The sequence below is a fragment of the Vipera ursinii genome, assembly GCF_947247035.1.
Source record: "Vipera ursinii genome assembly, chromosome: 4".
Taxonomy (NCBI): domain Eukaryota; kingdom Metazoa; phylum Chordata; class Lepidosauria; order Squamata; family Viperidae; genus Vipera; species Vipera ursinii.
Genome location: NC_139514.1, coordinates 119633493 through 119656074, shown reverse-complemented (window position 1 = coordinate 119656074; position 22582 = coordinate 119633493). Strand labels below are relative to the sequence as shown.

At 50.1% G+C, this 22582-nt stretch overlaps 3 protein-coding genes across 8 annotated transcripts; 2 read left to right on the top strand and 1 right to left on the bottom strand.

The window, feature by feature from the left end:
• The first annotated feature begins 5616 nt into the window (after positions 1–5616).
• On the top strand, positions 5617–11348 carry PAOX (polyamine oxidase). Its single transcript, XM_083361590.1, has 7 exons — positions 5617–5820; positions 6311–6803; positions 7209–7408; positions 8404–8659; positions 9077–9189; positions 9521–9678; positions 10651–11348. Exons 1-7 carry the CDS (start codon positions 5652–5654, stop codon positions 10807–10809), a joined length of 1548 nt encoding a protein of 515 aa, XP_083217716.1. The 5' UTR covers positions 5617–5651; the 3' UTR covers positions 10810–11348.
• Positions 11349–11492: 144 nt separating this feature from the next.
• MMP24OS (MMP24 opposite strand) lies at positions 11493–13723 on the bottom strand. The gene is made up of 2 exons (XM_083361591.1): positions 13613–13723; positions 11493–13403 (listed from the first exon to the last, which is right to left on the bottom strand). The coding sequence occupies exon 2, from the start codon at positions 13392–13394 to the stop codon at positions 13131–13133; it is 264 nt and encodes an 87-aa protein (XP_083217717.1). The 5' UTR covers positions 13395–13403; positions 13613–13723; the 3' UTR covers positions 11493–13130.
• Positions 13724–13816: 93 nt separating this feature from the next.
• On the top strand, positions 13817–22370 carry MTG1 (mitochondrial ribosome associated GTPase 1). Of its 6 annotated transcripts, none has more exons than XR_014492537.1 (12): positions 13817–13986; positions 14075–14141; positions 15475–15577; positions 15981–16061; positions 16335–16391; positions 18307–18397; positions 18909–18970; positions 19674–19770; positions 20683–20764; positions 20851–20963; positions 21171–21343; positions 21929–22370. XR_014492537.1 is itself a non-coding variant. In XM_083362778.1 (12 exons), coding segments are annotated over exons 1-12 (918 nt in total). In that variant the 5' UTR covers positions 13817–13865; the 3' UTR covers positions 21931–22370. The 6 variants fall into 6 exon arrangements, 4 of the variants coding, with proteins under 4 accessions (XP_083218904.1, XP_083218905.1, XP_083218906.1 ...); XR_014492538.1 differs by having other exon boundaries at positions 21925–22370; XM_083362778.1 differs by having other exon boundaries at positions 21171–21212.
• The last annotated feature ends 212 nt before the right edge of the window (positions 22371–22582 follow it).

The window sequence follows — 22582 nt, the reverse complement described above, 5'->3', positions numbered from 1 at the left end:
GCACTGGATGCAAAAGAAGCGGAGCAAGCAAGTCCGTGAGTGGCATCGTCTTAACAATCCATGCTCCCTTGGAGAACAAGGGAAGTCGCACGGGGCACGACACAATGTCGCAAAGAACACAAATGCCATTACTTGGATCATTTTAACGATGTAACACCCATAACATTATTGCATCTCACACCAGACCTGGCACATCTACAGCAATATCAGCCTTTTTTCTAGCCATGTCCAAAGAAGGGGGCGCTGGTGGGTTGTCACATCCTGGCCCCTTGAATGGGGTCTGATTCAGAGTCTGCCGGGACAAGTCCCTGCGGTTGTCTTCGCACGGTTTTCCAGAAGCGGCTTGCCATTGCCTCTCCCCTTGGGCTAAGAGAAAGTGACTGGCCCAAGGTCACCCAGCAAATGCTATGGTCGTTAACTGAATCCATTGTCCACAACGGGTGTTTTGTGCCAGAAACAAGAAATTAACACTGGTTTTCAGCAAAAAAATGCCATAAATCGTGGTCACATAACTACAGGATGTTGCAAACTGCTTAAATGCAGGCTGGTTGGTGAGCAGCCAAAATGCTCCCTTTCCCTTCCCTTCCTTTCCCTTCCCTTCTTCTTTCCTTTCCCTTCCCTTCCCTTCCTTTCGTCTTTCCTTTCCCTTCCCTTCCCTTCCTTTCTTTCAGTTCTTCCTTTCCTTTCCCCTTCCCTTCTTTCCTCAACGCTCATGTCTCTTTCTTAATTCAGCTCCCAAAGTTCCTTTGTGAAGCATCAGTGAACACAGGGGGGCAATTCCACCCACCCAGTTCTGAATTCCTGGCTGGGAGTCTGGCAGAATCACCCCCAGTTTGCAGAGACACATCCTGGCGGGTCAGTGTGAAATCAGCACATTTCAATAACTGAACAAGTCCAGGAAGGATCAAATTTTACAGCAAACTTCATTATGCAGCCACATTCTTCTTCAGTCAACACCTGCAAATGTGCAATGAATTAATCCATCAGATCTGGGAGTCACGTCCTTGACCTTCCACTCACATTCCTTCTTGCACTCTTGGTGTTCACGGTTCATGGACGTTCTCATAAAAAGACGGCCATGGAGGGTACACAAATCACTAATTTACAAGAAGAGAAATGGCTGAGGTCACTCCTTGCCACCCTCCCAAGATCCCTCAGCCAGATGTTCTCAACTACCTCAATTTCCTTCAGCCTCTTTCCTGAGCAGATGGGCACAATTCCAAGCAATGTGTTCGAGTTAAGCCACAGGTCATGTCTACTTTGTGAAAACGCCTCTGGAGCCTGTGTGGAACGGAGAGGCTCTCTTGGAAACAAAAGACAACTTTGCTCTGCAAAGGCAGGTTCCATTTATCATTGTTTCAAAGGATAGCATAGGATAGGACAGGATAGGATAGGACAGGACAGGACAGGACAGAATAGCAAATAACAAACATTTAGTGAAATGGAATTAAGACCTTCACAAAGGGCAGCCATAAAGTAAGTGAATCATAAAATGCTAAACTTGGAAGAGAACTTTCTGCCTGTCAACCCTCTAATCAGAGCAGGAAACCAAATTAAAACAGATCTGCAAGATGATTGCTCAGTGTCTGCTTGGACACAAAGAGGGGCATCGCCTCTTTGGCCGGTGGGTTCCAGCCCCAGACTTCTCTTTTTATTAAGAAGTTCATTCCTAACCCTATCCTGCCTTCCCATTAAATTATTTTTGAATTTTGCACCCTGAGTTGTCAGTAAAGGGTCTTGATTTTCTTGTGTGTGGTGCCTTTCAGGTGTTTGAAGCGCCATCTGCATTATACTCCCCTGCAGCCGTCTTTTGGGGCTGTGCACGCTTCAGAAAACATTCAGAAGAGGTGGGCTGCACCCCCCCTATAAAACGAGGAGATAACCGACAACCGGCATGTCTTTGTGAGAGAGGCGCCATCCTGGGGCCACGGGATCCCGTAACTTTCCCAGCTGGCTTCTAATAAGCAAAGCCAATGGGGGAAGACAGATTCACTTAACGACCGCATGCTTCACTTACCAGTTGCAGTTATTTGAATAGCAACTCTGGCAAAAAGATTATAAAATGGAGCACAACTGACTTAACTGCCTTGCTTAGGAATGGAGATTTTGGACTCAACAGTGGTCATAAATCAAGGACTGCCTGTATCCTGGGAAGAACATCTGGAGAAGGATGTATATGAAAAACAGCTAGAAAACAGGATGTAGTTATTAAGAAAGTCTAATAATTGGGGAAATGGGGAAACCCAAGAGGGAAGAGGAGGGAAAGGAAGAAATGGAAGAGAAATAATAGAAATTAAACAATGGAAATGGTGCTATATGTGTGAGAAAATGGTTTTAACACTAGCCTTCCAGACGTGGGTTCAGCCCTAGATTGCAAATCACCTCACACCTATCGCTTTATCTTTATCTTTGTCATTGGGGCCAACGTTAGCCTAGGGACCGGTGGCCCCCACCTCCGTCCTCAGAGAACTGGCCGCAGTCCAGCCTGTCCGGGCACAGAGCTCCTGAAGGTTTCTGGTGAGTAGATGGGAGAGCGATGGCCCCTTGCGTCTTCACTCACAAGACCTCGGTTGCAGCTAATATAGATGACTGTTTATGATGGTTTGCTTCTCTATTTTATTTCCTTTCCCACATTTAATTCCTTGTTTTTGACCATGGGGTGTTCACTGAGGAGCCCTTAGTATGTGGCAACTCCACAGTGGTGTAACTCCCACTCCAAGCGACACAATTGGTAGCTGCAGGATTTGGGGTGCTGAGTTTCTGCCTCAATTGACCAGGGGTTACCCATAAACTCCCCCTTACCGGACTTACGTCACTGTTTTCCTTCTTACAGTTTTCATCTGCTCCCAAATTTGACCCAAATGTTCTGATAGAAAGCACAAATCTTAAAAGGGCAAAGTTAACTGTCGTTGTCTTCTTCCTTCCTGAGAGCCCATGAAGCCTTAAGGGGGGGGGGAGATCTCCTGTTGCAACGGTGCAGAGAAACAAGAGAAGGGAAGGTGCCCCCCGCAACGCTTCTCACCTGCTCCAGTTGAGAGGCCCAGCAGTCGGCAAACGTATTCCAGCACATTCCAAACCACGGTTTGTTTCATGCTAGGAAGGCCTGCAGAGCTCCTGAGATGGTCCCTCTAAGCCTGTTCAGAGGGATTTCAGGAACAGCCAGGGCTTTTGGCAGCAGGGCTGAGCCCCTTCCTAAATCAAACTAAAAGCATATTAATTCCAGAGCTCCACAACCAGGCAGCACCCTCGTTTAACCTCCTTGGACCAGCCAGAACTGCCTCCGAGGGGCTCCCGGTGACCTCTTTGTGCTGCCATTTACTCTGCTTTATTTTGGAGGGCCATTAATGATTACCCAGCAGAACAAACACATCAATTAATGCCTAAGGGCTCTTTGGGTGGCATTTCAGCGCAGGGCAAATCTACCAAATGCATGCCAGCGCCTGGAGGTTGTGAAGCTCGGAGCAAGACGGATTAATTGCTATGGGAGGAAATCAGAAGCTTAAGACTTTGCTCCCTCTGTGTGAAAGTCCTGGCCCGATAAGTGGCTAAATAGCTGAAAAAAGCTCCTGTATTTTTTAGTATGCCATTCCGCTGATTCATTGTTCTCACTGTGAGGAAATTTCTCCTTAGTTCCAGGCTGGACCGCTCGTCAATGATCTTCCATCCATTATTCCTTGTCCTGCCCGCTGGCGCTTTGCAGAACAGGTTGTCCCCCTCTTCTTGTGGCAGCCCCTCAAACGTGGAACGCTGCTTTCACGCCACCCCTGGCCCTTCTCTTGTTGGGCCAGGCAGGCCAAGTCCCGTCCTGCAACCGTTGCACTGGTCACTAGCTGGTTCTAGGTGCAATTCCAGAGGCCGTTTGTGGTTTGAAAGACCCACACAGCTCAGGACCTGCCTGTCCTGGAGACCGCCGAGTGGCAGATAATACCTGACTATCCGGTGAGTTCGGGAAGGATTCCCTTCAGGGCCCAGCTCCAAAGGAGCGTCCTCGCCAGCCACTAGGACGGGTTTTTCTCCACTGCTGGCCTGCTCCTTCTGAGCCGAGGCCTCCCAAACCCAGACTAGAACCACCTCAGCTGAGGTTTAGGAGGAGAGTCCTGAAGACCCGGCTCTCCCAGAAGAGACCGTGATGTGGTTGGGGCCTCTCCTGCCTTGAGCTAAGACCACTGCATCGATTTGGGGATTTGCAGTTCTTTGCCGTGCTGCGCCGAGAGAAACTGTTATTGTTACGTTTGCCGGGTTTACCGTTTTAATCCTTTTTACTGTAAACCAGGAGTGTACGTCACCTAGAACCGATTGTATTGAAGTGGGCTGTAATCCTAAATAAATAAGCATAATTCGATATCCATGAAGTCACTCAAAGTCAAGCTTGACTTGAAGGAAGCTTTACTTTTGCTAAACACTGAAGATCTTCTTGGTTACTTCCTGTACTCTGTGCATCGGTGTAGATAACTGGAACGTGGACTTTACATAACAACCACCCTCCCGATTTTTTTAATTAAGACTTTTTGAAAGCAACTGTCCATCTTCCTTCTAAAGTTCACAAGCTTTTATCTGCCTCGCTCGTTCAGGCTCCTGATCTACAATCCTGGCCGGATTTAGTCCCCACGCCCTCCTGATTCAGCTCATCTCTTCTGCCACCAGCAATTCATCGGGCAGAATAGGCAACCTCTGCTCTCTGCAAGGCTCTTTCTGTAGCAATAAATATCTAGCCAGGTTATACGGTTAGGTCATTCCCACACACCTCACGCCTAACCCTATGTCCTTCCACTGTTTATCGCTCCATTTTTAAAAACTTCTCTCCCCAGACAGTAATGCCACCTACTAATAGATTTATTATTCTTTCCTGAGATAACACGGGATTATTTTTACTGCAAAGAATAACACGTCAACTCCCTTGGAAATTATTTACGGTTGGTATTTAAAGGAATTCTGTCTCTCCCTCCGTGACCTGTCTCCTCACCCTATTCCCTCCACGTTTGCAAAATGTTCTTCTCTTGGGGCTACTTTGCACCTCAGATAAACTACCGATCGTCTACCAGAGTAAGTGCCGGCAAAATCAGGCAATTTTTTAAGCTGCCACCACACATTTTTATTTATTTGTGCATCTTGGAAAGCAGAAGGAAGTTAGTTCTAAACACGTGTTTAAAGAAGACAACATCCAGTCCGCGTAGAGGAGGCTGGGCTGATTCAAGGTGCAAAGCCGTCACCCTCCGAAAAATCAACTGTAGCAGATGTAGATGTAGTTAGAAGTCCAGAAAGCGGAATCATTAACAAGGCAAGATCAAGGTTCAGGAAAATATATTGGCAATAAATAAAATTAAAGTGGAAGAATCCGAAGACAGTCCAGAGGCGAGCGGCATAAACCTCCCGATTATCTGGACCCAAAAACAGGGTCCGGATCACTGGAATCCGGGGCCGGAATTGTACACGACAGACGGCCTCGTGGCCCGGAGCCCCCACGGGCGGAGCAGCCCCTCCCAAGGCCGCCTCCCCCGGCCCCGCCGGCGCCTCCCGTCCCGCCCGCGCCCCGACGCTCCGGCCCGGCTTTTGCGCGGCGCCCGAACGGCCCGGAAGCGCCTCCCAGCCGAGCCGGGGCTCGCCCGCCTTCCTGCCCGGCCCTGCCCTGCCCTGCCGGGGAAGGCGGCGGCATGGCGGGCGGCGGAGGGGCGCCGGCCGGGCCGCGGGTGCTGGTGGTGGGCGCGGGCGCGGCGGGGCTGGGCGCGGCGCAGCGGCTGCTGGCCTCCCCGCGCTTCGCCCAGCTGCGCCTGCTGGAGGCCTCGGGGCGCGCCGGGGGACGCATCCGCAGCGCCGCCTTCGGTGAGCCTCGGCGGGGAGGAGGAAGGGGCGGCCGGGCAGGAGCCCCTTCCGAGGTCCCTGGAGCCCGGGCGGGGAGGGGAGGGGGCGGCGGGGCTCGCTTCCCCTGCCGGGGGCTCCTGGGGCGCCGCGGGACCCCTAAAGGGAGGAGGGCCGGGCCGGGCGCGTCTCCGGCTGCGAAGATCCGGCTGAGCGCCCGAGGGCAGCCGCGGCTCCCTTGGCCGCCGCCCGCAGCCCCCAGTCCGGCCGAGCTGCCTGCAAGCGCCGAGAAGGGGGGGGTCTCGCTGGCAGCAGGGCGCGGGGCCCCGCCAGGCGCAGGAGGGGGGCGGCCCCGTGCAGCTGCTGCGGGGGGGGTCTGCCATCATGCCCGGGAATGCCGCCCCCCCGGTGCAAAGGCGGCGCAGGGCCGGCCGCGGGCTCGGCAAGCTCCGGGCTCTCGCCAGGGGCGGGGGGGAATGCAAAGCTTGAGCGAAAGGCGGGCTGCTCTCCGCAGGCAAGAGCGTGGTGGAGGTCGGGGCGCAGTGGATCCACGGGCCCTCCGAGGGGAACCCGGTCTTCCAGCTGGCCTCGGAGGCCGGCTTGCTGGGCGCGGCCGCCCTGAGCGAAGAAAACCAGCGGCTGGAGGTGCGGGGCCACCCGGCGGGGCCCTTCGCCTGGTACTGCAGCCAGGGCCGGGAGCTGAGGGCCGAGCTGGCGGAGTCCGTGGGCGTCTTCTTCGCCGGTCTCCTGGAGGAAGCGCGCCAGTTCGTGCGGGCGGATCGAGTGCCGGTGCCCAGCCTGGGGGAGTACCTGAAGGAGGCCATAGCCAGGAAGCTGGAAGAATCGCCGGAGGAGGAGGAGGAGACCAGGCGCCTCAAGTTGGCCGTGCTCAACTCCTACTTCAAGATGGAGTGCTGTGTGAATGCCACCGACAGCCTGGACGAGTTGGCTTTGGGGCCCTTCGGAGAGTACCTCATGCTTCCTGGCCTGGACTGCACCTTTCCCGAGTGAGTGCTCCCCCTCGCCTCGCTCCTTCCTTCGGAAAAAGAAATGGTGGAAATCCGGCGGTTGTTTCAGGCCCGGGTTTTTAGTTGTCCCGGAGACTCCCTTGCTCGGAGGGAGATGTTGGGGTTTAGCTTCGGAAGGACAGGTGAGCCCCACAAAGAGACCCCCCCTGCTTTTGCTTTGGGGAGTTTCGGCTAAGTCCCATGCATTTCAGCAATTCCCTTATCTGCCTTCTGTAATCTCTGCTCTAGGTGGAATTTTAAGGTTTATTTTCCTCACATTTTCTCGTGGTTCTCTTTTTTTGCTTTTAGAGAGGGCAGCTTGGATTCTGAGCTTCCAATTTAATAAGAAGAAATCTGCAGTGAAGTACATTTCAGGCTGCTTCATTTTTTGTGTCTTCCTCCTAGTGGTTTCCAAGGCCTCACAGACCACCTGATGGAGTCTCTCCCCAAAGGGACTGTGCTGTTCGATAAGCCGGTGAAGACAATTCATTGGGGAAGGTCCGACTTGAAGGAGGCCTCCACAGACCGGTTCTTTGGCGTGCAGGTGGAATGCGAAGATGGAGAGAAGTTCTTAGCAGACCACGTTATTGTTACGGTGCCTTTAGGTAAAATCTCAGTGGCTTCTTGCGTTTGGGATTATTGCCATTTTGTGTCAACATTATTCTGCGCTGCAACACAACAGATTTGCTACCTGGTCAGTGTGTTGCTACCAGGTTAGCAAGCGGTCACCTGGAGAAGGCCGCAGGAGAGGAACACCCTGAAGCGGAGTTACTTAGGACACCGTTACTCTAGCTCTCGAATTTGAGAAAGTCGAATTGTAAGATTATGTTTTTTACAGTTACTTGTGCATCTTGCCTCAAAATGGCAGGGACCGATGCCATCCGTATTAACCAAGAAAGATTGAGTGGACCACACAAAGTTGAATCAGTGCAGAGTTCGCCCTGACATTTAAATTTTCTTTAAAGAATTCACGGTTTATTTAAAGTCACTTTGTTGCTTTATTAAAAAAAAGAATTGTGTATAATTTGCTTTGCTTATAACAGCATGTTCAGTGTATAACATTAGAACATTTTTATTTAAACAAAAATTATAAATGTATTTGTTGAATTTACTTTAAAATGGCTGCATGTATGCCTGTGTTTGGGTGCACGTGTCAGGCTGCTGATCTTATGTGGCTTCATTTTTTCTCTGTGAAAACAGGCAACAAAGAAGTTAATGTCGGAGCAGAAGTCGCTATCAGCACTGAGAATGGAACTTTGTCCCCCACTTTATCAAATGAGTTCCTCATTCCCTCTCTTTCTCTTTTTTCTAAGTTAAAAGGCTGAGAAAAAGGAGGCAAGCAAATCAAAATACTTATTTTTCCACACAAACTAGTGTTAAGTCATTCTTATTTTTGATATCTGAAGTATTTCTCTGGCCTTCATAACTAATGAATCCTAAAACGCTATCAGAGAAACTGACAGTAGGCCATCGTATTACCTCAGCTTCAGCTCCTGTGTTGTTCTGGTTTCCTCATTAAATTTGTTCAGTGAGGTTTGGAGGCTTTTCCCTCAAATTCTGGTTTGCTCTAATCTGGGCCATGTCACTTTCCTCTTTGTAGGCTTCCTCAAAGAACACCATGAGTCCTTTTTTTGCCCTCCTCTCCCATCCCAGAAGGTGGAAGTAATACACCGTTTGGGTTTTGGGACTTCCAATAAAATCATTCTGGAATTTGAGCAGCCATTCTGGAAGCCGGATGCCGAAATAATTGAGGTGGTTTGGGAAAACGAGTCCCCTCTGGAGGAGCGTCCTGTGGACTTGAAAAATACCTGGTTCCAGAAGATTTCCTGCTATGTTGTTCTCCAGCCACCTGAGAGGTAAGGGGAACAACGGGGGAGGCGGGAAGGGGCTTCTCGGGAAGGGAAGGAGGCCGTCGTGTGAGCCGAGCTCTGATCCTGCCTTGCACCTCGAGCAGAGCGACTGGCTGGGCTTGAAGCAGGAATAGCGAACAAGTCACACTAGTCCGTAACCCATAATGACCTTTGCAAGCTTTGCACCGTTGCTATCCACCTGCTGATGTTATTTTTGTTATAGAGCTTAACTTACAACTCGGAGGAGAAATTGTATTTATGTATTATTTATTATGAAATGTATTTGTCTCACCAGTCAGTTAAAATTGAAGAAGCTTCTTGGATGACAAGCAAAATGTTTTTTTAAAAAAAAATAACAAAAATCCAGTTTCCTTGTGGAAATTTGCTTTGCGGAGTTTAATCCTCCTGTCTTTGTCTTTACAGGCATGGCCATATACTTTGCGGCTTCATTGCTGGAAAAGAATCTGAATTTATGGAAACCCTGCCAGATTCTGAAGTTCTTACAACTTTGACTCAAATATTTCGTAAAGCAACAGGTATGTAGTCTTTCTGGGCAAGTCCTGGATGATGTATAACCATGCCTTGATATTACTATTATCTTTTAAATTATATGCCAGCCATTTCGCGGTCCGAGGCAACTCTGAGCAACTACCTCAATATTCTGCTCAAAAGATGGGCCTAAATTTTCTACAGTTCTGCCCAACTTAAGAGGGAGGGAGGGAGGGAGGAAATACCATCCATCCTGCCTTCCCATTTCCCAGGGAACACAGTTATCAAATTGGCAGGAAAGGTAAGGTGGAATTCAAGTGAATTGCTGAAGTAGAAATTCAAATGTTAATTTGCTCTCTCTGTGTGTGTTTTGATTAGGAAATCCAGAGCTGGCTCCTCCAAGGAACATACTGAGGTCTAGGTGGCACAGCGAACCTTACACCAAGGGCTCCTACAGTTACATAGCTGTGGGAAGCTCTGGGGGTGACATTGACCTGCTTGCTCAGCCCCTCCCCGAGGGCGCCTCTGATTCCAAGGTGATTTCATGATGGGTTTCTCAACCTTGGCCCTTTCAACATCTGTGGACTTCAAATGTTTATTTATTATTTATTTATTTATTATTGGGACTTATATGCCGCCCTACCTCCCGAAGGACTCAGGGCAGCTAACAACAATAACATATAATAAATACGGAAGTTAAGATAAAATTAAAATTAAAGGCCTCTGTACAATAAATTAAAATAAATTAAAAATTAGAGTTAAAAATTAAAAACATAATTAAAATCCGTCAGTCCAGGTCAGCCAGGTGGAAAAGGAGTGTTTTGAGGCCACGGCGAAAGGACTGGAGATGTTGCATTGGCAAGAGTTTGGGTGGATAGAGTTTGATTGTATCCCACCTGTATTATTTTTATGAATAACTCAGGGTGGTGAACATACCTAATACGTCTTCCTTTGCCTGTGTTCCTCACAACAACAACCCTGAGATGGGTTGGGCTCAGAGAGAATGGCTGCCCCAAAGTCACCCACCTGGCTTTGATGCCCAAGGTGGGACTATGAACTCCCCGTCTCCTGGTTCCTAGTCTGCTGCCTTAACTACTACAGCAAGCTAGCTCTCTGTTTGAGTTTCACAAGCCAGTAAATGGATTGGCTGATTAGTGTCAGGGCTGAGCATATTGTTCAATGTACACACACCATTTCTGCAGAAATAGATCTGGAGTGATTAAATTATAAATTAAACTCAGAAACCAGATTAACAACTTCAGAAGCACCAAGAAAGCCATCAGATCCATGTAGGGCTTCAAGAGGTAAAGCAAGGCTTTGCACTTGATCCAATATTCTGAAGCAGATTTCTGTCTTCAGGCCTTTCCAGTGCAGTACTTTGATCGATCCCAGTGCTCGACAGATCCCAGTGCTTAACCAGATATGCCTACCGGTTGTTCACTGTGACTGGATAAGGCTGGTCCCCGGCAACCTAGGAGTAACTTTGCCCTCCCTCTCTCTCTCTCCAGGCTCCCCCGCAGCTCCTCTTTGCAGGAGAGGCCACCCATCGCTCCTTCTTTTCCACCACCCACGGGGCCTTGTTGTCCGGCTGGAGAGAAGCCAACCGCCTCATCCGTCTCTACGACTCACTCCAGGCTCCATGTGCAAGGCTGCAAAGTAGCAACTGACAACACAGCACCTTTTTCTGTGCTGGTTTTCTCACCAAAGACCAAGAATCAAGTTAAACTAATTAAACAAGTTAAACTAATTAAAACGATTCTTTTGATTAGTCTGATAAAGTTCCAGGAATCTTTGCTCTCCAAGTTAATTACTAGAAATATTTTGTCAGAGGATACGACACTACTATCCCAATGGTGTGCATTATTCCGTTTAAATAACACTCTGCTTATGTCGCTGTTACTACCTCATCTACCCCTAGAATCTCCTGAAGTCACCACATCCCAATGGAAAATGAGCTGACACCTTTAACTGCAGTGGCTAAATTTGCACAATGCATTAAGCAACAAATTAGCAAATAGTATTTTGGCTTACTCGGCCATTGGTATATAAAACCATATTGGGAGTTATTTGGCCTTGGCTACATGAAAGAATCTAGTCTGTTTGTATAGCTTCGTCTGTTGTATCAACAAAGCAAAATGTGATCATAAGTTATGAATTTGCATTCTGCAGGAACCCACCTACTCTATTAAATGTACTTTTTATAATACTTCCAGTATGCTGCTACGACCCATCTCTGTTCTCCGTTGTCTTCCCACGCTGTGCTGAGCAATGTATGAATCCAGGTCCTTGTAACTACAATGTTGGAAACATCTTCATGGATTATAAAGTTGATTTGTTTGAGAGAAGCTCTATTTAACATTAGCTGTACTTATTCACCAGTACAAACTGCAGGTTATTATAAGCAAGTGTTCTGCGCCTGTATAGGAACAGAAAGCCAGGGAACTCTTTGCATTTACATGGCACGCTTATCCACTCCCAGTTTTCACAAATCAATTTTCTGGGTTCATGTCACCTCCTGAACATAAATTAGCCACATTGGCTAAGTCCACGTAACTTTACTAAAATAGTGTGGCCGACCCATTTGTGAGCCTCCACGCTCATTCCTCCTCTCAACCTCTGGTGGTTAACCTCTGGTGTCTTCTTAGCAACAGGATGAACCCAGGGACTGACTGCTGCCTTCCGGGATGCTTTTTGGGATCTCTTCCTGGTATTGAAATTTCTTGCTGCTCTCACATCCACGTATTAATTAGGCCTTCTTGACCTGTTCTTACCACCTAATGTCTACAGACACACATGGTGCCTTGGTCAATAAAAGGCACCTAGGATATTGTCCACAGATCTCCATTCTTTCTCATTCAGTGTAAACTCTTCTAGCAAAGTTGATTGAAAGAAAATGTGGTCAAATACGATAAAATGTTCTGTTAATATCTGAAATATGCTTTCATTGCTTTTCCCTAAAATCATATGACTCTATTTTATAAACCAGAACTTTGTTAGAAATTCTGGTTTTCAGAATTGTGGGTGCCATAGTTCCAAAGACACATGCTTCAAAAACCATTTGTGGTGTAGGGAGTAAGATGATGACATGTTCATTAACCATATTTTTATATATTATGACATTGTCGTTGCTTAATCTCACAACGATAATAAAGTTATAATCATTGTCCACTTAGACTTATAAACATGCAGAGAGAAGTCTTTTTATGCCAGGCTCAAATTCTTCAGTGTCCTGAATAAAACTTAAGAGCAGGGCTTTTTTCCTCACAGAACGCTCAGAACGGAGTTCCGGCACCTTTTTGGGATGGAACCTTGTAGGGTAGGCAAGGCGGGTTGTATGATGTGTGAGTTCCGGCACCTTTTTCTTTTACAAAAGAAGCACTGCTTAAGAGTATATTTATAGAGTGTATTCTTCTCATTTGGAGAAAAATGAGAATCCTCTTGCTGTTATTTCTTATCAGTCCTTTTGCAGGACAAAGTCTTCGGCTAGGTCTCCAACTCCCATCTTGGAGTAGATGTGTCTTAAATATTTACTCTTATCATTTTTTACATTTCTCAGCCTAACCTTGGTCGAATTCACGTCACAGTCGGTTGCGTTTTTGTTTTGTGCAAACAGCCCAGAGTTTATAGCCCACAGAGCGCAACGTGTAAATCCATAAAGTTGGGATTTTCTGTTATTCGGCTAAGATAACCACGCCTAAGCGCAGCGTAAATCTAGTCGGAATTAAAGCAGCAGAAAAAATCTCCCCCCGGTGATTTTAGAAAGCTGCGGACGGTCAGCCCCTCCATCTAAAAAAGCACCACCACCGTCGGGTCCGAGGCGCCACCACCACCGTCCGCCGCCAGAACGCGGCTGGGAGTTTCTACGGGAAGTTACGATTAGGTTAACCGCAAAGGAGCAAAGAGCACAACCGCAGCCCGCGCCGAGTGAAGCCGCTCAGGCCGCCCGAGTTTTAATAGCCGCCGCCCAGGCGGAGCCCGTCGAGAGCCGCTAATACCAGTTGGTGCAGCAGATGAGGAAGCGGGCGTCCTCCAGCGGGGCCAGGAGCCAGGCCTGGCAGTGGCCCCCGGGCAGGGCGGCTTCCTCCTCGGCAGGCGCGGGCGGCACCTGCCCCGGCTCGGCCTCCTCCGGGATGGGCTGCTCCTCCTCCGCCTCCGCCTCCTCCGCCTCCTCCTCCGGACGGGCCGGGTCCAGCTCGGCCGCCGCCGCCGCCGCCCCTGCCGCGGGCTCTCCGTCCGCCTGGCCGGCGCTCATCCCGAGGGGCTGGAAGGAGGGAGGCGGCTCAGCGCAGCCCCGGGACTCCCCCGAGGGGGCAACGGGCAAGGGGGAGGGGCCCGTCCGAGACTCCTGCCCCGCTTCCCCCCCCGCCCAACAGCCCTGCGAGGTGGGCCGGGCCGAGGGGTCCCCGCCGCCCCCTCCCGGGAAGAGCCCGGCGGCCCCTCCCGCCGCCCCCCCTGCCCCGCCAGCCTCACCTCCCCCTCCCCCCCGGGGGGCTCCTCCGCCGCGCCCTCGCGCTCCAGGGCTGCCCCGCGCCTCCGACGCCGCCTCCTCCGGCCGCCTCCCGACGGGCGACTGGGCGCCGGCCACGCCCCCCCGCCTGCGTCACAAGCGCCGCTCCTCCTCCGGCGGGGCGGGGCCTCCGGGGCGTCATCGGGGCGCGCCCGGGGGCTCGCGTCGTCATCCGGGCGCGCCGCTCCCGCAACCTCGGTCCCCGGGCGGCGCAGGATGCGGCTGGCGGCCCTTCTGCGGGCGGCGGGCGGCGGCGGCGGCGGCGGCGGCTGGCGGGAGCGCTTCGAGTGCGGCGGCCGCGACGTGGCGCGCTGGTTCCCCGGGCACATGGCGCGAGGCACGGGCGGGGAGGGCGGGGGTCGCGGGGCCGCCTCCTGCTCCGGCGGGGCTGCGCTTGCGACCAGGGCGCCTCTTTCCTCCCGCAGGGCTGAAGGACATGAGGAAGAGCCTGCGAGCCGTGGACGGCCTGCTGGAGGTGCACGACGCCCGCATATCCTTCCGCCGCCCCGCTTGGGGGGCTTCGCTGAGGAGACACCCACCCCCCACCCGAGGAGAAGGGCTTTGAGGACGAGGAGATCCCCGCTTGCGGCGCGTCCGTGGAGCCTCCTCGGCCCAGCACGCTCTACCCGAGCCTTCGCCACTGCCTCGTGGCCGGCCGGCCGCGTGATGCCGGCACAAGGCAGCCATTCGTCCGGGATGGTATAAGGACTCCTGCCTTTGGGGTTGGACTAGAGGACCTCCAAGGCCCCCTCCGGCCCTAGGATTCTCAGGCTATTCTGTGCAAACAATCTGGGGTGCATGGAAGTGTCTGGCTGAGATGATGCTAACTGGCCGCCTTCCGTCCAGCTCTGCCCCTGCTGGCCTGGCTGTGGGGCAGACCGGAAGGCTCGTTTCTACACCGATGTATTTTTGGCCCCCTTTTCTTCCCTAATGGAAACCTTGGATCGCTCAATCTGAAAGAGATCACTGCATGGATTGAGAGGCGCTGCCACCCAAAGCACCCAACAGATGGGTCCCGAACTCACACCGTTCCTGCTCTTGAACACCAGCTCCGTCCGTGCCATGCCACAGGGCGGACCCTCTGGGGCTTCCTCTGTGTTCGCCATTGTTCTGTCCACAAGAGAGGCCGACTTCACCTGTCAGATGCTGTGGGTTGTGTTTGTCTCTCGGCTGAAGGAACAGCCACAAAACCCGGCAGGGAGACGGGCAGGATCAGAGACCACCCAGTTGGTCACGTGCCCCGCCTGCATCATCTCAGTCGTCCTCTTCCAGATACCCTAGATTGTCCACGTGGAATATTTTTGGGGGCCAAAACATCACTTCTGTACCAGAACCCCTGGGCCGCCTTAGCAGTGGGGTGACCGTGAGGTAGAAGCCAGGTCATGAGAACGTGCCCTTGGTAAACAATAAGTAGCACATCCTATTGTTGGGAAAGGAAGCTCTTTTTATGGGCTCACAATCCAGCATTTTGTTCAGTTCTGACTTCCAGCCCTTTGTTTTAGAAACACCGGCTGCCCTTTTCCACGGTTTCCCCAGCTCTACGTTGGTGAGGCAGGGTTTACCTTTGTGGGATCCATGCTGGTTTTCTCTTCTTCGGTTGTGGTAGTTGCTTTCTTCCATTGACTCCCAATTCTGCCACTTTGTTTAAAACAGACACGAAGCTGGCCAGCCTATAATTTCCTCTGTCCTTCCCAAGTTATGAATTTGAGAGTGGTGGGAGTTGGGCTGCGGTGCTGCCTTCACCTACCACTTTATTTTTCATTTGAAACGCAATCTTCATTGTGCATCTGGATTGTGGGCCTTTGTTTCCTTAGCACACGCACATTCCTCTTTCCGGGCGGAATCCTGCCTTGAACGAGGTCCTGGGCATCCGTCCACATTTGTTGGTGTTGAATAAAATGGATTTGGCAGATCTGACCCATAAGTCGGTAAGTAGAGTCTTGCCCGTTTTCCCTCTTACACAGATGCTGCAGGCTGCACCAGAGTTTGAAAAACGCCCAAATAAGAATGTGGGAGGGCGGGTAGTTCTTTTAGCTTAGATTAGACAGGGACGTTGGTCCTGCCAAACGGTTCATGCTACGGTAACTTTGCAGTAGGGAATCTGAACTGCTGCTGTTTTTATTTTGCGCCTGATGTTCAGATTTCAGGTCTGCTTTGGCCTGTTTGATAACACCTGGCTCCTCCAGGCTCTTGTCTTATTGATTTAATTAAGAGATTAATTAGCCTCTTGCCTTACTAAAACATTTAGTTAGGCGGGGGGGGGGGTATAATGTATCTAAATTATAATGGCAACACTAATACTTCTTTTGAATCTCTTTGATGGACTTTTAGAGAATTCTGGAGCTTTTGGAACAGCAAGGTTTGCAGCACGTTGTCTTCACCGACTGCTTAACAGACGAAAATATCAAGAAGGTACAATTCCAGTGGGCAACATTACATTCTATCACGATGAGGCTGGACAATGAGAGTTCTTTATTCTGGAACCATTCCCCCTATTCTGTACCTTTCTTGAATGAATGAATGAATACTTGACCTTGGCTGTAATCGGTTTTACCTCATGGAAGAGCTACGTAGGGGAGAGGGAGGCAAAGAGAGAAAGATAAGTAGGCATGTAGCCTTAGTTCCCCGCTCCAAGAGCGAAACAGACCTGCAGTTGCACTGAATCTGTCTTTTCTTTTATTGTAGCTTATTCCCATTCTCACAGGACTGATCAAAAACAGTCAGCGTTATCAGAGGGCAGAGGTGAGTTAAACTGGATATTCTGAATAACAAAAACATTGCTGTGCTTTTCCTGCATACTTAAATAACCACTTGGTTAATAACAAAAAGGATTATCCTGCTCTTTTCTCTGGCAGTGTTCCTGATGTGTGGAGCTGGATCATTTTTAAGGGGATTTACTACCCCCCCCTTGTCCCCTGCACGGCATATTTGTGCACCTCCCCCTTAGCCTTGGCGACCACCCTGGACAGGTCCCTGCAGCTTTCTTGGCCAGGCTCTTCAGGAGAGGTTTGCCCTGGCCGCCTTCCTAGGGCTGAGAGAAGGTGACTGGCCCGACTTCACCCAGCTGCTTTTGTGCCTAAACTGGAATTAGAACTGACAGTCTCTTGGATTCTAGCCTGATGCCTTCACCACTCTGCCAGGCAAACTGCCCTCTCTATCTCCTGTAACTTTAGATAATCGTGACCTGAAGATCGTGGGCTCACTTTATTCAGGACAACGCTTGTCCTGTCAGAAGGACTTATTTATTTATTTATTTATTTTATTATATTTATATACCGCCCTTTCCCGAAGGACTCAGGGCGGTTTACAGGGTGATTAAAACAAAAAATACAAAAGTTAAAAACAGTTTAAAAAATTATATCCATCCCTGAACAAATAAAACCCCAGTTAAAATTAAAATTAAAATTCTCAGGTCTTCAGGTCCCGGCGGAATGAGCGAAGGTCGGGGGCAGTCCTAAGCTCCACTGGCAGCTGGTTCCAAAGGGCAGGCGCACCCACTGAGAAGGCCCTATCCCCGGGTGTTGTCCGCCGGCAATCTCTTACCGGTGGTACCCTGAGAAGACCCTCCCTGTGGGAGCGCACTGGACGAAGGGAGCTTGATGCCGGCAGCAGGTGTTCCCTCAGATATCCCGGACCCAAGCCATTTAGGGCTTTATAGGTCATCACCAGCACCTTGAATCTCACCCGGAGGGCACCCGGGAGCCAATGCAGCTCGCGGAGAAGAGGTGTTACATGGGAGTATTGGGAAACCCCCATCACAACCTGCACGGCCGCATTCTGCACCAGCTGAAGCCTTTGAGTGGTCCTCAAGGGCAGCCCCATGTAGAGAGCGTTGCAGTAGTCTAAACGGGAGGTCACGAGCGCATGAGTGACTGTGCGTAGGGCATCCCGGTCCAGATAGGGTCGCAACTGGCGCACCAGGCGAACCTAGGCAAAAGCCCCCCTGGTCACGGCTCCTATGTGGTCTTCAAAATTGAGTCGTGAATCCAGGAGGACGCCCAAGTTGCGAGCCCTATCAACGGGGGGGTAACACCTCACCCCCCATCGTTAGAGGTGGACTTGATGATCCTTCTTTACTTTCCTCCCTAAAATTAAATAAAATGGCAAATAATTGCCTGGATGAAGACAATAATGAATCAGAGCAGACTTTCTTTAGAGGACCCATGTGCTCTCTCTATAATATATGCACTTATTAACAAATTCCTCAAGAGAAATTCTAAATTTTAGGTTAACAAATTATTGAGTATTTTCCTGCATTATGCTTTAAAAGATTAGCCCCCTCAGCTTCCATCTTTTCCAGCACCTGGGAATATCTCTTTTTGAAATGCAGATTTCATTAAGAACAGATATTCATGCCTAACAGTTGTTCAGTGCAAAGGCTCCGGTACATACAGAGTGGGCTTTTGTAGGTTGCGCCTTTCCAGCCTCATAAGCATCCCAAAAGAGAGAAGAAATGTTTCCTAGGGGTTGGTACAACCCCAGGTTTCAACGATCATTGGCCTGAAGTTAATGGGATCCTAGATATTGAGAAGGATGTTTCCATATATGTCCCTCTGTAGAAATCTGTCAACAATTTGGGCTGCCACCCCTGTTTCTTTTCTTGCTCAGGCCAAATGTGTTTTCAAGGGTACTTTGAGCTGTTTCTTATTGGTTCCAGAATGTGGATAACAACATCATGGTAATCGGCGTGCCAAATGTGGGGAAATCCTCAATCATCAATTCACTGAGAAACCTTCACCTCAAAAAAGGTATTTCCTGTGGCCTCTGATCAAACAAATCGATACACTTAAATGGAGCATCCAGTAGAATCGGTACACAAGAAGAACCATCGTGGGCACGGTTATAATCTGAAAACAGTGCTGGTCTGGTTCAGCTTTGTGGAATGCTTCACATTAGTGATTAAGTCTTTTGAAAGACCTCTTTAATAACCTGGTTTTTAAAGTAAGTTCTTGGAAGCCAAGGAAAGAGTTCTTGGAGCGCTGCAGTTTTTCAGAAGTCTATCCTGCAGTGGTGGAAAAAACAGTCTTGACATATGGACACAGAGGGTGGGGGGGGGCATCCCCACTTGGTTGCCAGGGAAGAAATGGATCACTGGGTTGACCTCAGTAGCCAAGTTCCGCTTTTGGTCGTGGTCGATTACTGACCTAAAGCCAGGGGAGAGTAAGTTCCTCGGACAGTGACCAACAGAAGATGCTGGGCGCTGCCATCTTCAATGCACATAATTGTGTTTTTATCTTCCTTCCTTTCCCTGCGACAAAGGAAAAGCCTCACCAGTCGGTGGGGCACCCGGGATAACCAAAGCGGTTCTGACCAGGATCCAGGTAATCCAATAATTTCTGCGCCAAATGGGGACAAAGGTACAGATTTGGGTTCTTATCTGAAATATTGATTCTTAAGTGACGAACACTCGAATACAGTACAAGGTGAATGAAGGGTGCCCGAAAGAGCTGGTCATTTTCCACAAAGCTTGGGAGATGGACCTTGTTTGCCATCCCATCTTCTATCTCGCCACTGACCGATAACAGGGTTGATGTTCTTAGTTGATTGGCTTCTCGCTTCCTTCCCACTGGAGAGGACTATCTGGAAGGGACAGTGGAGGTTAATAACGTGGCGTACTCCCAACACCTTGGACTGGGAGGTGCATGTCTATATAATTTTAAGATTAAATTGAGCCTATATTTCAGGCTTTCATGAAAATAAAGAATTGCAATCAAATCTGGTAACCAGTTTCTGGATTATAACAGTTTTTAAAGCAATATGTCTCAAATATTGGTACCATAGGTCCTGAGACCCACTTTGATGTAGTGATTAAAGATTCTAAATGCTGAGAGTTTAATCCTGTTTTAGGCATAAAAGTTGGTTGAGCGACCTTGCTCTTATTAGTCATGGTGGGTAACTCCAAAAACGCAAAGGAAATCGATGTCTTCAGTCATCTCTTAAACACATAGCAAACCACCGTGTCCCGTGATTCTCTGGGGCGGTTTTTGAGATTGTAAAACTGAATCTGATATCTTCGTATTCCAGGTGTCTGAAAAGCCCCTCGTGTACTTGCTGGATACTCCTGGGGTGCTGTCTCCCCAAATTGAGTCCGTTGAGACAGGGCTGAAGCTGGCGCTATGTGGTGAGCGGACTCTGTGTAGTCTTACAGTGTGGGGCACCCCGTTTGGGAGGTGGCTAGTAGGCCGGCACAATATATCTCACCTCCACCCCATCTACGCCTTGGTTTTTAGCTATTTCAACATTAATGTTAAGGTTCTAGTTTGATTCCTATAATTGTTGTCTTCTGTTATTTAGAGTATCGTAAGCTGCCCAGAGCTGCTAGGTAGAGAGTCGGGTAGCACACACATTTCATAAATAAATCAGATTAAGGACTTGGACTGGATTCGAGAGAACTAGATTCAAGTTCACCCTCAACCACGAAACCTCATTGGGAGATGTTGGGTCGGCCCTCCTCCCCTCGGCCAGATTGTAGGGAAGGTTGAATGAAGGGGAGCCCCCCCCCCGGAAGCCATCCTGAGGCCCTGAAGAAAAGGCAGGCCAGGCAGCTGAGTGGATTTCTGGGAACGGAGAGGTAAAGCGGTGGGGCTGGTGAGCGAGGGGGCCCTGCTGGAGGAGCCCAGGAAGGCAGAGGAGCCGGTTGGTTGCCAAGGGAGTAGACCAGTCAGCCACCGCCTTGCCCGGCTCTCTTGACTCGGACTCCTCTTTCCCTGTGGCGCTTCTGTGCAGCGTCTGCTCCTTCCCGTAGCCGAGCGCTACCCTGGGTGAAACTTACAACGCGGAGGGTGGGGCGACGTTTGCCGTTTCCGCAGCCCTGGGAGCCCAGTTTTTGCAGTCTCTGCTTAATGCCTGTAGAGTTCAGGCGTGCTGCATCCTCTCCAAATTAGCGTCCACCTTAAGAAGTCTGATCTTCCGGCTCTGCCGCTCTATGCCTGGAACTCTTTGGGTGTCTGCCCTGCTTTGCCGGCAGGAACGACCTGCACGTCTTCCTGCCCTGCTGGCTGACTGCCTGCCTACCTGTTTTCCCTCTGCCCAGGAGCAATTCTCGACCACCTGGTTGGAGTGGAGACCATCGCCGATTATCTTCTTTATGTACTGAACCAGCAGCAGCAGTTCAGGTGAGGGGGACCCTGGGCTCGGGCGTGGGGGGCGCTCGGGGGCTCCCTCCGCAAGCCTCAGGGATCTTCTCCCTCCCGTTCTGCAGTTACGTGGAGCGATACGGGCTGAGTGGCCCCTGCGATGAAGTGGGGAGTGTACTCAAGAGCATAGCACGGCACCTGGGCAAGGTGCAAAAAATCCAGGTGCTGACTGGCACGGGTGAGTCCTGTCCTCTTGTCCCTGGGCAGCTGGGTGCGCACGGAAACCGGGCGCTCTGAGCAGGAAGGGCGGATTCCGCACGAGTGCTGAACGGAGCAGTGTCAGCTTTTGGGAACCAGACTGGTCTGGGCCGACAGAGACGGGAGGGGTTTCTCCCCCCCCCCCTTTGGGAGGAAAGACTAGACGGGCTTTTCCTTCTTTCGGCAGGGAACGTGAATGTATTGGTCCCCAATTACAACGCGGCAGCCTGTGAGTTTATCTACACGTTCCGCAAAGGGCTTCTGGGGAAAGTAATGCTTGACCAAGTGAGGGAGATCCTTGAGTGACCTCGCTCTGGAGCTTTCTTCTGGAAAGTTCCAAGGATCTACCAGGACCAGGAGGTAGGAGCGACCCTTAAGAAGGCCAGTGTGACCTTGCCGATACCTCTGGGCTGTAGATGTATGCAGATGTATACAGCTGCCTGTGCTGCTCTGTGAAGATGTTTGCTTCCTCCAGAGGCTCAGCTGGGTTGGGCCTTGCAATATCAAGGTGGCTCTTACAGCCGGTCCTTTTGGGGGCAGGAGGTTTTGCAAGCTTCCCCTGGAAGGCTCCCCCCTCGGACCTTTTCTTCGCTAATCCTAGATCATTTCCCATCCATTTCCCAATCCTCCCTGGCGTGTCTTCAGTGGACGGGCGCCAGCTTCTCTTGGATGACGAAGCAATAGCTGGAGAGATCTGTTGTTTGTCTCCTGTTGCTTAAAAAAAATTGAAGCAGACTGCATCGCTTTGGTTCAAACCACATAAGCCACGGTTCACAAATGCTACTATTTTAAAATGAAATTAATACGTTGTTGCAAGTTAAATGATTGCTATCCCATGTTTTGTAACAAAGCTGCGTTTTGGCTTCCCTTTTTGGATATTGTGAATAAACAATTTAACTTTGCTCTTCCATTGTTGTTGCACCAACTTCCCTCCTGCTAAGGAAGAAAGAACAGTATAACTCCACCCAGGATGCAGAAGACAAAAATGGATAAAACGATGAAGTGAACATGTAAAGTGACTTATGAAGGAGAGAGAGCCGTGTTCCGATTTCTGAGGGGCTGCCCCAAAGAAGAGGGGAGGGGGTCAACCTGTTCCCCACAGCACCAGAAGGCAGGGCAAGAAATAACAGGTGGGAACTAATCAGAGAGAAAAGCAACCTAGAACTAAGGAGGAATTTTCTGACAGGCAGAACGATTAACCAGTGGAGGGGCTTCCCTCCGGAGGCCGTCAAGAAGAGACCGGGCAGCCATTTGCCCCAAACAGTATAGGGTCTCCTGCCAGAGCAGGGGGTTGGACTAGAAGACCTCCAAGGTCCCTTCTGACTATTATTCTATTTTCCTAATTGCAGCCCTTTTTATCTCTGATAAAGTCTTAATTTGTATCAAGTCAGCTTTTTGATTGTCTTTTGCAAGACAGAGACCAATACACGGTCTTCTAATCAACAGCGGAATACTATAAAGGTTGCATAAAACAGATGGCGGCTTCCATCTCATGATGCTTCCTGTACACATCTTCAAATTGTACAAATCCGCCCCCCCCCATTCAAAATATCATGACAAGCAGTTGCTGAAGTCACATCCCAAGGTCCTTCCTCAAAG